Source organism: Crotalus tigris, unplaced genomic scaffold (assembly GCF_016545835.1).
Source record: "Crotalus tigris isolate CLP2741 ecotype Arizona unplaced genomic scaffold, ASM1654583v1 scf7180000024167.7108832, whole genome shotgun sequence".
Classification (NCBI taxonomy): domain Eukaryota; kingdom Metazoa; phylum Chordata; class Lepidosauria; order Squamata; family Viperidae; genus Crotalus; species Crotalus tigris.
In genome coordinates, this window is record NW_024100417.1 from 5,654,122 (window position 1) to 5,668,768 (window position 14,647).

General features: G+C 36.6%; 1 protein-coding gene across 1 annotated transcript in view; it reads right to left on the minus strand.

Moving 5' to 3' along the window:
- Positions 1-14,647, minus strand: part of ERI3 (ERI1 exoribonuclease family member 3) — a 241,690-nt gene that overhangs the window by 181,359 nt on the left and 45,684 nt on the right. The window contains exons 4-5 of the mRNA XM_039323100.1: positions 13,112-13,171; positions 10,756-10,847 (exon numbers count right to left, since the gene is read on the minus strand). Of these exons, the coding sequence (XP_039179034.1) occupies positions 10,756-10,847; positions 13,112-13,171 (152 nt within the window). The remainder of the gene's footprint in view (positions 1-10,755; positions 10,848-13,111; positions 13,172-14,647) is intronic.

Here is a 14,647-nt window from a genome sequence, read left to right on the forward strand (position 1 = left end):
CCAAGACATAGGCTGAAACATGACATAGGCTGATGTGATGAATATGCTAGTATTTGTCAGGTTGGATTTACTTCAAGCTGTACTCTAGCATTGATAATGTATCCTATGGCCTTAAAAGTTTGGTCTTACACTATTATCTGAGCTGGGTTTGATATTGTAACTCTTGAAAAAAATTAACAGGGTTTTCCGAACTTTAAGCTCAGCCCTTATGTATATGATCTATGTCCCTCCTAGTTGGCTGAGATTTCCCAGGATATGATATGTAGATAGGTTTTGAAACTGATTAATCCATCCTTGGGATAAGGACACAGTAGTTTCATTCTTCAATAAGCCACTGCTAGATCCTACTGGTCTAGACAATCTCGACCTGTCTTCAACATTTCCTTCTTAGGAAAATTGTTAAGATGATAGACACACTGCTGCTGCAGAGAATCATGGATGGAACTGATTTACTGGATCTCTTTCAGTCAAATTTCAAGTGTAAGTGTAGGCATGGAACCAAAATGGGATTGACTGCACTTGTGGGTGACTCCAGGATGGAGTAGGATAAGAATAATGGATCCATCTTTGTGCTTCTTAATTTCTCAGACATATTTGATACCACTGATAAAGATCTCCTCCTTGGCAGCTTTGGGAAGATAAATGTGGGAAGCACAATTTTGCACTTGATTCTCTTCCATTTTACAGGATCATGTTGATGGTGAGGAGAGATCTAGCTTGCAGCTTTACGGGGTACCATAGAACTCAACATTCTCCCCAATCCTCTTTAACATCTACAATACATGAATCCATTGGATGAGGTTATTCAACAGCATGCAGATGACACTCAACTGCCTTGAGCCAACCTAGTAATGTCCTGTTTCAGTGTCTGGAGATTGTGGGGATTTGGATGAAGAATAACAGGCTTCAGCTCAACCTAGAGCAGTGGTTCTCAACCTGTGGGTCGGGACCCCATTTGGGGTCGAACGACCATTTCACGGGGGTCGCCAAACAACGCAGTCCGCCATTTTTTTCCCCTTTTCCTTAGCTGTGCTACTCCCTTTTATTCTATTGGCTTTTGAAAGCCAATAGAATAGACTCTCTTGAATAGAGTCTAATTCTATTGGCTTTCAAAAGCCAATAGGAATTGTCCAGGCTGTCTCTGCCCTGCTGAGCCCACCAAAAGTCCCATTCTGCAAACAGTGCTGCACCAGTTGAATAGTCCTTGACTTATGACCTGTTAAGTAGTCCTCGACTTACGACCGGTTGGGGGTCGCGGCATTAAAAAGGTTGAGAACCACTGACCTAGAGCAACTCAATAACTAGGAAGAGGCATTGTCTTACCTGAACGCCTTTTCTCAACACGGAGATGGAGAATATACTAAGGCTTTTGACTATGTAGACTACAATGAACTGGCCAGCCCTTTGGAAAATATGGGTGTCCTGGACCATCTCATCAGTGTACTGAAGAATTATTATTGTGGCCAGGAAAAGTTAGAATGAAATATGAAGCAATTGGAACAGGAATGCACCAAAGTTTTACACTGCCATCATATCTATGTAATTTATAAGAAGGTATAAGAAATACTGGATTAGGGAAAACAGAAGTTAGAATTACAATTGCTGAAAGAAATATTAACAACTTCAGATATATTGATATTATTCTGATGGCTGAAAATGGAAGATTTAAGAAATCTCTTCTTGAAAAGCCAAAAAGTGAGAGGACAATAAATAATATGATATTCAATATTAGATAAGCTAGATTATGTCAATCACTAATGTTCTGTAATGCAATAAGAGTGAAGAAGAATGAACATAATAACAGATTTTGACTTCTGTCCTAAAGTCAAAAATTCAAACAGACAGAGACCATAAACCATGAAATAAAGCGATATGTGCTTGCTGGGAGACAGATTACAAAAAATCTAGACAAAAATATTAAAATACAGAAACAGTACACTACAACAATGGTACATACACAAGGGCTATGGTCTTTCCAATCATAGTACAATATATGGCTTTGAAAGCTAGATCATTAGGAAAGCTGAACTTTCTTTGAACTATAATGCTGCAAAAACTGTATACATACAGAAAGAATAATGCAGTTTTTTAAAAATCTAGACTAATCGTTAAACTAAAGCTTAATATGTCCCATTCATGATATAGAAGCATTTTTTTCCTAGAAGATCCAGATGCTGGGAAGAATCAAAGGCAAAAGAAAAGAGGCTGTCGGGAAATAAGATAGCTTGGTACTGTCATTGATATCATGAACATGAGCTTGTAAGAAGTCGAGATTACAGTTACTGACAAATAATCCTGGCAAACCATTCTGTAACTGAAGAACACAAAACAGCAACTAATTTTATGTTGTGCAGGACATCATTCTTGTTCATAAATAAAGTCCATTAATTTCATTATATGAAACAAGTCCGCAGCACTGTTTTTAGTAAGATTTGGCTCCATTACCACAATGGGAAACCATACTCAATATTATACATTGTTACAAATTCATACCCAGACTAATGTTGTGAATGGATTACTGCTAGAAGTTGATGAGTTGAAACATAAATATGGCTTGGAGTGGATTTTACTTTTAGGCCATAAACAATAGCTTTTGATTGCCTAGTTATTCTGGAGCTATTCTTACTATGGCACAACCAACTCTTCTTATAAAACTTGAGTAAGGAAACATTAAGAACAGTAAAATCAAATTAAGCAACAGAATAATTTATTACTAAAGATTCACTAATGTGAATCCCAAGCAATAAGAGCGATAAACAATTCACGTCATTCCAGTATGTTTTATCCCTGTATGAGACTTGCTTTTTTAGAGCTTATCAAAATAAAGCATTGGAACAATTAGTTTTTAAAAAGAAATGGGTTAGATCACATCTGCATGAAAAATATCAGGTATTTTTAGTTTTTAATTTGGAATTACTTATATTGTTATTTTTGGTTTTTTTTAAAATTTGCTTAAATTTGTTTTGTATTCTAGTTAAAGCACATTATTGATTTTGTTATTTGTATAGTTGGATAAGTTTATTTAGAATTTGTTTGTTTATTCGTAACCCTGTAACCAGCTCTGGGAAGTGAGGGGGGGAGGGAGGGAGGGGGTTATTCTAGGGGGGATATTGTTAAAAACTTGTATAAAACTTTTCAAGTAAAAAAAAAAAAAGAAAAGAAAAATATCAGGTAAACAGTTTGTTTTTCCTGCAGATTGTCCATGTTCTTTTTAGACTATACACAAGAGAGTTTTTTATCATATCATCTAAGCTAGTGGAAAGCTAGATGTTTTGGAAAAGGAAACAAGGAGTGAATGAAAATAGCTCACTGCAATTATTACCCCAAATATATATTCATAAATATATTGTCCCCAGAATAGATTTTATTTATTTCTCATGGGCTAACAACCCTAGCTTTCACAATTCTATCTTGTTATTAGTTTCACGTAAGCTAATGCCAATCTTTTATGATAAAATACATTTTTAAAAAAGAAAACTTCACCTAAAAAAGAGCCGAGGTGGCGCAGCAGTTAGAGTGCAGTACTGCAGGCCACTTTAGCTGACTGTGTTCAGCAGGTCAGTGGTTCAAATCTCACCAGCTCAAGGTTGACTCAGCCTTCCGGGGTAGGTAAAATGAGGACCCAGATTGTTGGGGGCAATGTAAATAGATATATATACATTGCTTACTGGTGTACACCGCTTAGAGAGTGCTTGTACTTAAAGCGGTATATAAGTCTCATAAATAAAATAAATAAATAAATATTGTTTTAAAAGTTACCACATCAATAAAAATTGCATAGCAATTGTATATTGACCTAGATTCAATGAGGAGGTGACTTAGACTGCATGGGCATGCACATAGCTCCTTAAGGAAGATGAGCTTTTTTCTAGAGACTAGAAAAAATAAGTTTGATTTGAGGGAATGACAATGGATATACCATATGTGCCCACAAATGCTCAGAATGTTTTCCCTTTCAGGTCTGCTTCATTGCACAGTTTTATTTATACGTCAAGGTCTTGATAATGTTTAATCAATGGGGATAGGCTAAAATGCAAGTAGAATCTGCTTTACCTCCAAATACTCTCTAAGAAATACAAGATTAACTTACCTCAATCAAGCACAGAAGCTATAGAAGGAACTAGATGTCTGGGGACGGCATGGTAAACTGAAAACGTCTCTGTGAAAACTGAACACCAAGCTGATGACCATGGCAAAGACCAATGAACAGGCTGGTTCTTTGGAACCTCTCTAAATAAAGAGAGGATGGGAGATTGCCCGTATACGCTCTGGATAGCTGCTCCTCACAAATACACTACAGGACAGTCATCTTCCATAATTATGAGTACTGGGAGACAAAGGAATTAACCTTCTTGCTTACAATTGTGGTGCAGCCTTTTAAAGTACACTACATTCACAAGCATCACTTTCTAAATACTTTTTTAAATTACCCTATTAACCATCTTAAACCTACTAGAGACCTTCAGAATAACAAGTTTGAAAAATTGTGAGTAACTTTATTTTCAACTCTGAACAAGTGAAAAATTAATTACAAGCTTAAGAACTTAAATAAATTGAAATAGATAGCAAAAGGCTAAATAATATTGTGATCTAATAAAGTTACAAGGGGATAAAATGTCCAGTTAAATTTTGAATACTGATTTTTAGTTAAGATTTTGGAATTAACTATAAAAAAAACAAATAACTTCAAGTGAGAACCAGAATTGTTTTGGCTATCTAAGAACCAAAACCATTTTGGTTATCTTGGCTCATAAGAAAGATAAGAGACTATATAATATTAGAAATTGGATACTAGAGAGGACTGAAGAATACCAAGTAAAAGAAAGAAAAATACAAGTCTGCTTGGTGTTTGTTAATTGGGACCTACAAAGTAACACAAAACATCATTGTTGCATGATGTCCAGAGTATTTGTGAGATGGGCAGCTACATAAATTTGATAAAAAATAAAATAAAATGAGATATTTGAAGACTGGAGCTAGAAATGAGTAGCTACAATATCAGCAGTATCAGTAATGAACTCTGATTCTATGGACAAACTATGTCAAAAGATGTCAATGAAGGAATGACAGATCTGAAGCAAATTTTGTCTGACAAGACAGAAAAGATACTGAAAGTGGAACTACACATGACAGGCCAAAAGAATGACTGAAGTTTTAAACATTAAAGGGAAATAACAAATGATAAATCAAGAGAATGATCTGGAAAATGTTTTTTATTGGATTTACAAAAGACATTTGTTAATCTTCTGCTGAAGTCTATGTGATTGGATAAAGAAATACTGAAGAGAAATCAAATCCTATGATAATTTTTGGATGAACTAAAGTTTAAGACTGTTAGAAGTAAAATGAAGGAATATAAAGTTGGTTTATTTCATCAAAGTTAAGACATTCATTTGCAAAGTTCTAGCAACTCTTTAGAAACTTTGTTCTGATAGGATTAAAAAGTTGATGTTTTGCTTATAGATAAGGGATGGGATAGGAGATGAAAAGATATCTGTTTGCAATCTTATAGAAGGAGAAGAGTTACTAAATATGTCTATACTTGTAAGGAAATTTGGAACTCACTTCTTTATATATTTCTTTTCTTTTTCTTCATCACATTTTTTCCTTGTACTTTCTTACTATTCTTAAAGTTTAATTTGTATTAGTTTTTACTACTGTAATCAAAATCCTTACTAAACAATTCTATACAAAGGAAACTACGGAATGAACCTGGTTCAGAAAGAAATGCTTGGTTTGACAGACAATATAATAATTAAAAAAAGAAGTTCAATACACTGCATGGTTGCAACAACCAGTTTGAAAGCCAGCTGGATGACTTTAGCCCAATCACTCTCTCTCAGCTCAACAAACTCCACAGGAAGTGGAAGGTGTGCTAGATATGTTTGCTGCCTTGAGATATTTGTAAAAAATAATAAAGGCAAAATATAAATAAATAACAACTATAACTCATTTTTTAAAAAATATACATAAGATAGCAACAGATCTTTTTGATATGATATACGGAAGTATAATTATTTTCAGAAACAAGATGCTGGAGACAAAGAAAAAACACTGCCATCATACTCTGCTTGAAAATACACCAACAGCATGCTTCCAGCCATAAGATATATATAAAATATGAAGTTGGCGATCTTGTTAATCTTCATAAATGTCTTATTGAATTATCTTGGGTTCATATTCTGAACTGACACATGAACAAATCCCCATGTGGTATACGCAAGTTGGAGAATCACAACCAACTTCTTGTTATGCATACCCTTTTATGAAAATGTATATGTTGTTCTCATAGGAAGAATGAACAAAATATGGAATGAAACAATGAATTAAGTAGATGAAATTTAAACTTCAACGGGAGAGTCTGAACCATAACATCACACCTTAATAAACTGACATATAATAAAGTTCATACAAGCCGGAGAATAAGCTGTTGAAGTTCCAAAATCATAGCTTCCTCAGCCTACTCAAAATAGTTAACTGCTGGCTTCTCTGCTGATTCAAATAAAATGCCTGAAGCAAAAGATTAAACCATACTTTGATTTAAGACAAGATATGATAATTGGAATGACATCTGTATCAGTTTCCATAAAATTCAATCTGAAAGCTATACTTTAGGTCTGATTCTTTTGGACTACAGTTCGGCCTTCTGTTAGGACAACTCCGGGAAGTAACACAATGCAATAAATGCAACAATTAGAGAGAAAAAACTCAAAATCCTTTTCTCAAAGGATGCCTGTCTTTCAAAACACAATACGATATATCTCTTCCCAATCACACAGTTTGAAAAAGGCAGAATTTGCCACAAAATATAGGAAGTAACACTGAGCCAAGTTTTTGTGCCGCAATTCTTTCATCTCGCCCTACAAGGAAGCATGATTCAATGCTGTTACAAGGGATATATAACTGATTGCTTATAGCAAGGAGTATACTTCCAACTTTGCTGTAAATCCCTCACTAAATTGGCTTCCAAGATGTGTTTCTTACACAAACTCTAAAGCCTGGCCTACCAGCTTTCCATTCTCAAATAGTTCCCACCAAAACAAGTCCCTTTCCATTTGTTCTTAGCCTTAAGGTTCCATAAGCTTAACAATCATATATTTCAACCTGGCAGCTATAGTGTCTCTTATCTGTAGCTTCAGGTAGTTTTTCTTTAATTAAGAGTATTTCTTTGCCAATGGAAATGGAGGACATTTTATATCCAGAATGAACGGACCTCTCTCATTAGATCCACTGCTGTCATGAAGTAGTCAAGCTGTGAGATATGGTTCATTCTCTTTTCTGTTCAAGGACTTTTCTTTCTTTAGTAGAGAAAGGTTTTAGAATGAGTGACTCATATTTGCCAAATTTGACATGAGATATATTGATGTGAAATGCCTTTATCAGGACAAGCCTTCAGAAAGGTGATGTTCCACTCAGGAACTTTTTCCTCGTTAAAGATACTGCATCTCAATAAGGAAAGAAGGGTAGTGAATAGGAAAGGAAGAGCTGTCTCCCTTTTGCCAGTCCAATCGATGTTGATCAGGGGAAGCCAAAATCGTTGATCCACCAATGAAGAGAGTGAATACAAAATCAGCACCTCATTATTGATTCTAGTTTTACAGTCACGGTGAGACGGGAGGCGTAATTGTACACCCAGCAATACACTGCCAATTTCAGATAAGCTTATGACACCACCTGGAAAAAGCAAAGCCTGTATTTTTTTAACGCCTCAATACTTGTAACTGTTATCAACCCCCTAACAAAGAATGATGTCTCTAAAGCGTTTCAAAATTATGTAATAGTAAGCAAACTATATTATTCCTGGACAGAATTGTTTTCCATCAATTACCCATGGTTTAGTTACATGGTTTCCATCAGTTATCCATGGGGATCGCAGCCTTGCACTGTATCGAGGCCTGCCTTCAAAACTGTTTCCAAGCTTCTGTTAGTTCACAATATGTCTGCAGGACAACTGGCTTGGTGATATGAATTTACTGAACCACTACTTCTCGATATGTTTTGGAGACTGGCAAAAAGTTCTGATTTTGCTCTTCCAGATTCTTCCCTCACCAGAACAAGAATATATTTCCTCTTCATTGGGTACAGTGAGATTCATTTTGCCCATTCTGTTATTTCTGTATAGGACAGTGATGGCGAACCTATGGCACACGTGCCAGAGGCGGCACTCGGAGCCCTCTCTGTGGGCACACGTGCCGTTGCCCCCACCTCCCCCACGACCCCCTCACCAGCAGCCCCCCTGAAGGAGAGTTGCCCTGAGCATGGCCCACATGGAGCAGCGCAGCCAAGGACATGGCAGCCAGGCAGTGTAGACAAGACTCTGCCCTCACACCCCATCCTGCACAGTTGATGCTGTGGGGGGCAGGCAGAGGGCGCGGCCGCCATGGCACTGCTGGGCTGCCTGGGTGATCTGTGGCGGGCCTTGGAGGTGGTGAGTGGCTCTGCAGACAGGCAGGGTGGGGGAGAAGGGTTGGGGTAGAGCAGGGGCGGGGCAGGGGGTGGAGCAGGAGCGGGACCAGTTTTTGGGCACTCGGTCTCTAAAAGGTTCGGCATCATTGGTATAGGATATATCAACATTGCCCAAAATCTTTCACATCTTTTACTTTGAAATAATTATTTTATTCCCTGGGTAATTAGGTTATTATTAGAGAGCCAGTTTGGTGTAGAGGATAAGGTGCTAGGCTAGAAACCAGGAGATTGTGAATTCTATCTTTCCTTAAGCATGAGAAACAGATGGGCGTCTTTGGACCAGTCACTCTCTCTCCCTAACCCAACTCATAGAGTTGTTATGGTGAAAACAGGAGACAGAAATTTTAAGTATGTATTCTGCCTTGAGTTTACCAAAAATAAAGAGAGGCTAAAAAATTCTAATAAATAAAATATTATATCACAGCAGAGTTCAACTGTTAGCAGTTCCATCAAGACAAACCTTCCAGTATTACCACTAATGCTAGCAGGAGGCTATGTGTTTTATTTGTATGTGTTTGTTAAGCTTAAAGGTGTATATAAATTATTTTCCTATTGAAAAAGAGCTGTATAATTTTTGGTGGCTCTAGTGACTACCTGAAAAAAATACATCAGGTTGTCTACACTCCTGACTTAACAGGCATTACTGAAAATACAGACAGCCATTTTCCTCCCTTCTTGTATATATTGTGATTTGTTTCAAATGCCAATGATAAGCAAAATACTATAAAACAAGTATTTTCAAAAGCATACAATTTTATTTCTCTACACTTATTTGAAAAAGATGTTTAATAAGTGTTATATACACAAAAGTATTCTTGCAATTTATTTAATACGTGGCCTTTGTCTTTATTTTACCACAGCACCCTATGCTATCTCACTCTCAAATCTGGATTTTAACTCATAGTTCTCTATCATAAATGAAACAGGATTTAATAATTTGTGTAGTGCATATGCAGTGGTTACTTCCTCTGTGGGTTACCTTTAGACACAAAGTTCACTGAGAAGTATAAGCAATATATCCTGTAGATACAACCCTCTCTGTTTCTTTGATCTCAGAGGTAACCTACGAGCTCTACATCAATCCCATTTGAAAAGAGATGTAGCTCAGTTCTGCTTTGCTAAATCTTATTTGGCAATGTGTCTAAACACATGCAAACTTAATTAGTTAAGGGGGAATCTCAGCATTGTAGTGATGGATAAAAGTAAATGGGGAAATGAGACAAGTCAAGATTGGCAACAAACTCTCTCTAATTCAAGCCAAGGCATAGTCTCTGACATACAGCTAATCGGATGTGATACTGCTAAGGCTGCTACAGCCAATCTGAAATAAAGTGACAAGCTGATCACTAACAGGTAGCTGAATTTCTTACTTCTGAGAAGCTGGATTCACAAGATCATGAATTTTCTACTTGGCACCAGCAATGCTCAGGAATCAGCCTAATCATCAGCCTCTGAAGCTGTTGTATAAAAAGATAAATGGAAAGAAGGAATAAATGAGCCATTTTCATAGCATTTTCTGAATCTGGAATCAAGACTTTTGTGCCATTTAAATGAAAATGCATGTAGAAAACAAAGATGGAGATTAACATTCCCCAAACTGCTCTATTCCATCTCTTATGGGTCACAAAGCTATTTATCCTGCTTGAAGACATAAGCTTCTTTTCTTTTATGTTTTTTTCTTTTTCCATGTCAATTTCATCATATTACTGAGAAAAATAAACTAAGCAAACCAGCCTATAATTTCCCAGAACTTAATACCCTTTTAAAGACAAGGTAATGTTAATTGCTTTCTAGTCCTCTAACCCAAAACCTGACCATGGGAACAATTATATGTTTGGTTTAAATTGTGAAACAAAATTTTTATTGATATTAAAGATCAAATCTTCTTAATATGAAATGTGCTCAAAAGAAATGGTTCTTGCCTATATCACACATCCTGAATAGTTAGAGAGAATATTTTCAAAAGTAGAAAAGCTTGCAGTAGAAATGTATCAAACGGAAAGATGGGGAAGAAACTGGACTTTTATGTCATTTATATATTCATACAAGTAAAAAGCAAGTGCCAAGGTCCTTCATTATTGTGCTTCTAATGTATTTACATGCTGGTACATAGAGGAGTAATGCAGCAAAGTCAGAACTGACAATTCAAGAGGCTGCATGCATCAGTAATATACCATTCAGACACAGCCCCAAATAAAGAGATGCACAGATATTCCAGTGTGGAAAAAAAGCTGGCGGGGGGGAAGAATAATCAGAATATGAATACATAATCCTCTGTCCCATACTTACATTACTTTCAAGTCCCAATCTCCACAGGTAACAAAAATAGACTTGACCGTGGGATCCAAAAGGCCTTCCTTTGCCATCCACTCATCAACTCTCTGAAAGAAACAGACAGAAAGGAGATGAACTTTCAGAGTCATGGAAAAGAGATGCATCAGTTAAACACTGATAAGCCTCACAATCACAAGAGAAGAAAATTGTGATCTTATCCAGGGCAGCTGCCTCCTTACTGCCATCTCACCCTGTTTCCGTTCTCATTTCTATAAAGGTAAGTTTGGATCTTTGAAGATTTCCAATAGGGGACATCAAGCAACCAGTGAAGTGGCGATTTTATCAGGCATCACATTTCTGCTTACAGAACAACTTCTGAAAATTAATATTGCTTGGCCATTTCCTGAATGTCCTGACCCTGCTTCAACATCTTAACAAGTAATTATTTATAAAATCATGCTCAGATTCTAAATCAGCTGGCTTAATCAGCCACACAACAGCAACAACAAAGCAATCCAAATAAATACTTCCTAACAACAATTCTTCCTTTATTATTCATTTCATATTCAAGTCTTTCTATCACTAATGAACTATGGTCATAGTGACTAACAAGTTAAAACTAAGTTACTTATCATCATCATTTTAGCCATAATCTATCCACTGCAGGATGAAGGTCTCTTCCCCATGTCTCCAACCAATACGGTTGGAAGTTACTAATAAAATACTAAAAAAGAAGACAGCATCTTTTTCATACCTCTACCTAATTGAAAACATGTTTGACTGATAGCAAAAGGATAACAGGAATAGAATAGAGTTGGAAGGGACCCTGGAGGTCTTCTAGTCCAGCCCCCTGCTCAAGCAGGAGAACCTATATTATCTCAGACAAGTGACTATCTAGCCTCTTCTTAAAAATCTCCAGTGAAGGAGTGCCCACAATTTCTGGAGGCAAACTGTTCCACTGGTTAACTGTCCTCACTATCAGGAAGTTTCTCCTTAATTCCAAGTTGCTTCTCTCTCTGATCAGTTTCCAACCATCGTTTCTTGTCCTGCCCTCTGGTGCTTTGTTGAATAACGTGACCCCCTCTTCTTTGTGGCAGTCCCTCAAATACTGGAATACTGCTATCATGTCTCCCCTATTTCTTCTTTTCTTTAGACTAGCCAAACCATTAGTAAAATATGATAGTCGCAGTGTTCTGGGATCACGTGATTACAAATCTCACTTAACACTTAACAAATGTCTCGCTTAGCAAATGTCTCGCTTAGCAACAGAAATTTTGGTCTCAATTGTGGTCATAAGTCGAGGACTACCTGTACAATTTTTTTATTCTGTATCCTGGAGGAGACATCAACCTTTCACTTCAGTTTTAAATTTTCAATTGCCACCACAATAAAGTGGTGTTTTGGCCCACCGTGCAACAGTAAAAAATATATGCATTCCATATTGGCCAAATACATAAGTCCTGTCTCTGCACTGTATTGAACTGTACAGCATTAGTACTAACTAAATTAACAGGAGGCAGGGTCTTCTCGGGCTTTGTTCATGGCTCTGATAAAGGAATGAGATCCTGTGGGTGGTGAATAAACTATTACGGTTAGCTCCCCTATTAACGAGAAGATAAAAGATAGGCCTTCTCCCAAGATTAGTTGAAGCAGATCTCAATGGAGTGTATGGAAGGCTCACTACTGAATGTCATTCAGGATACCCAGCTGTCTCTTTTCCCTTCACCAAGCAATTCCATATTATCACTGAAGCAAGGGAATGCAACTTCACCCTTTAATCAGATTTCCTCACGTAGCTGTGGTTGCAATTATTTTGATCAAGAACTATTAGGCCCAAATCCTGAAGGGAGAAAAACATCACACCATAATGGGGAAGGATTCACCTCTTGAAGAATTCCATTCACAGAGACCAAACACCAAAAGTGATTGTGAAAATACTTCCAGCTAATTAAGCTTTAAATGCTATAAGAATGCCACTTAAACCAAATGGCATGATGAAGATTATGTCCCATGTTTAGATACTCTATACAAAATGGTTTATTGCTAAATATTTAAATTGATATGTATATTATCTATTATCTTCTATATAGTATTCTTAATGTAACACTGAAGACTGCCTCCAGTAAAATAATTTCCTTTACACATACCTCCTCAAGGCTTTGGGCAAGAGTCAAACACCTTTGACATGAACAGCTGGAAATGACAGATCAATGGTTCAATATTCACTACAGCATGTCACTGATGTGACAGCAAATGTTATTCTAATGAAGCTGTAATCATAGTCAAATTATGTGGTTCAATACACAAGAAGAAGAAGGGGGGAAGGGAGAAATAAGATCAAGGGTCAGGAACGAAAGGTTATTCTGCTTACCTCAAGCACTTGCTGGAGACTAGGTTGCCCATCCACCATAGCCTGAATAATTCCAGTCAGCTAAAACAAAAGAAATGCAGAAAACACATATTAGTGAAAAACTAAACAGGCATAGAAAAATAATAATTCACCTCCATCCCATCCACTCCTTTTTTTGTTGCTGTTGCTGCTTTCATTGATTTTTTTTAAAATACTGAATACTAATGCTAAAACACAATACACAAAACATCAAAGGACAAATAACAAAGACAAGGAAGAATACCAAAAAATAAATGCCATCTTTTATTTTGTTTACTGGACTTCTTAAACACAAACAGAATATAATTGATCATTGTGGCTGATGGCAACAGAACTTCTCTGCAAGTCAAATGAATGAGCAAATTTCTTTCACTTAAAGCTTACATTTAGATTATTGGCTGGAACCATTGTATTTCTATTAATTACTTTATTCTGTATCACTAAGTTATCTCTTTTTATTTTGTTGTATACAAAAATCTTAAAACCAATTGTTTGCAGTGCCAAACTGGGAGAATCCATTTTCTTTAATTCAAGGAGTTAGGCTAAATTTCTTCTATGCTCCTTTCCAGAGCTACAGAGATTATCTGGTGATAAATTATGTTGAGGTCCTCTTCCAGTATTTCTTTGTCATAGAACTGAGGTTTTCTAATTGCTGATAATTTGACAATTCAAGCTTTATTCCAAAGCCTAAGAATTCTAAAAATATCATATCTATGTGGTTCAAACAAAAGCTTTTTTTTTTGTAAACTAAATATTGTGAGGCCAAATCATTCTTTTTTTTTTTCAACTATTTTGACAATTTTGTTGCTATAGGAAAACTTTTGATGCCTTATTTCAGGGGTGTCAAACTGCCGGCCGCAGGACGGATGCATCATAGCAAAACCGCGCCACCCCATTGCCGGCAATGGCAAAAAAAGTCACGATACGTCGCAACACATCAGGAGACGTTGCAAGTTTGATACCCCTGCCTTATTTCATAATACAGGTAGTCCTTGACTTATGACCACAACTGAGCTCAAAATTTCTGTTGCAAAATGAGAGATTTGTTAAATGAGTTTTGCCCATACAGGTAGTCCTTGACTTATGACCACAACTGAGCTCAAAATTTCTGTTGCAAAATGAGAGATTTGTTAAGTGAGTTTTGCCCCATTTTACGATCTTTCTTGCCATATTTGTAGCAATGCCAAATTGTTAAGTTAGTAGTTGTTAAGTTAGTAACACAGTTATTAAATGACTCTGGCTTCCTCACTGACTTTGCTTGTCACAAGATCACAAAAGGTGATCACGTAACCCTGGGAGACTGCAACTATAGTAAATATTAGTTGCCACAGTTGCCAAGTGTCTGAATTTTGATCACATGACCATGGGGATGCTGCAAAGCTCCTAAGTGAGAAAAATGATCATAAATCATTGAATGGTCATTAAATAAACTGTTGTAAGTCAAGGACTACCTGTATATGTATTTTACTTGGTAAGTAACTTTGAATGGTCATTAAATAAACTGTTGTAAGTCAAGGA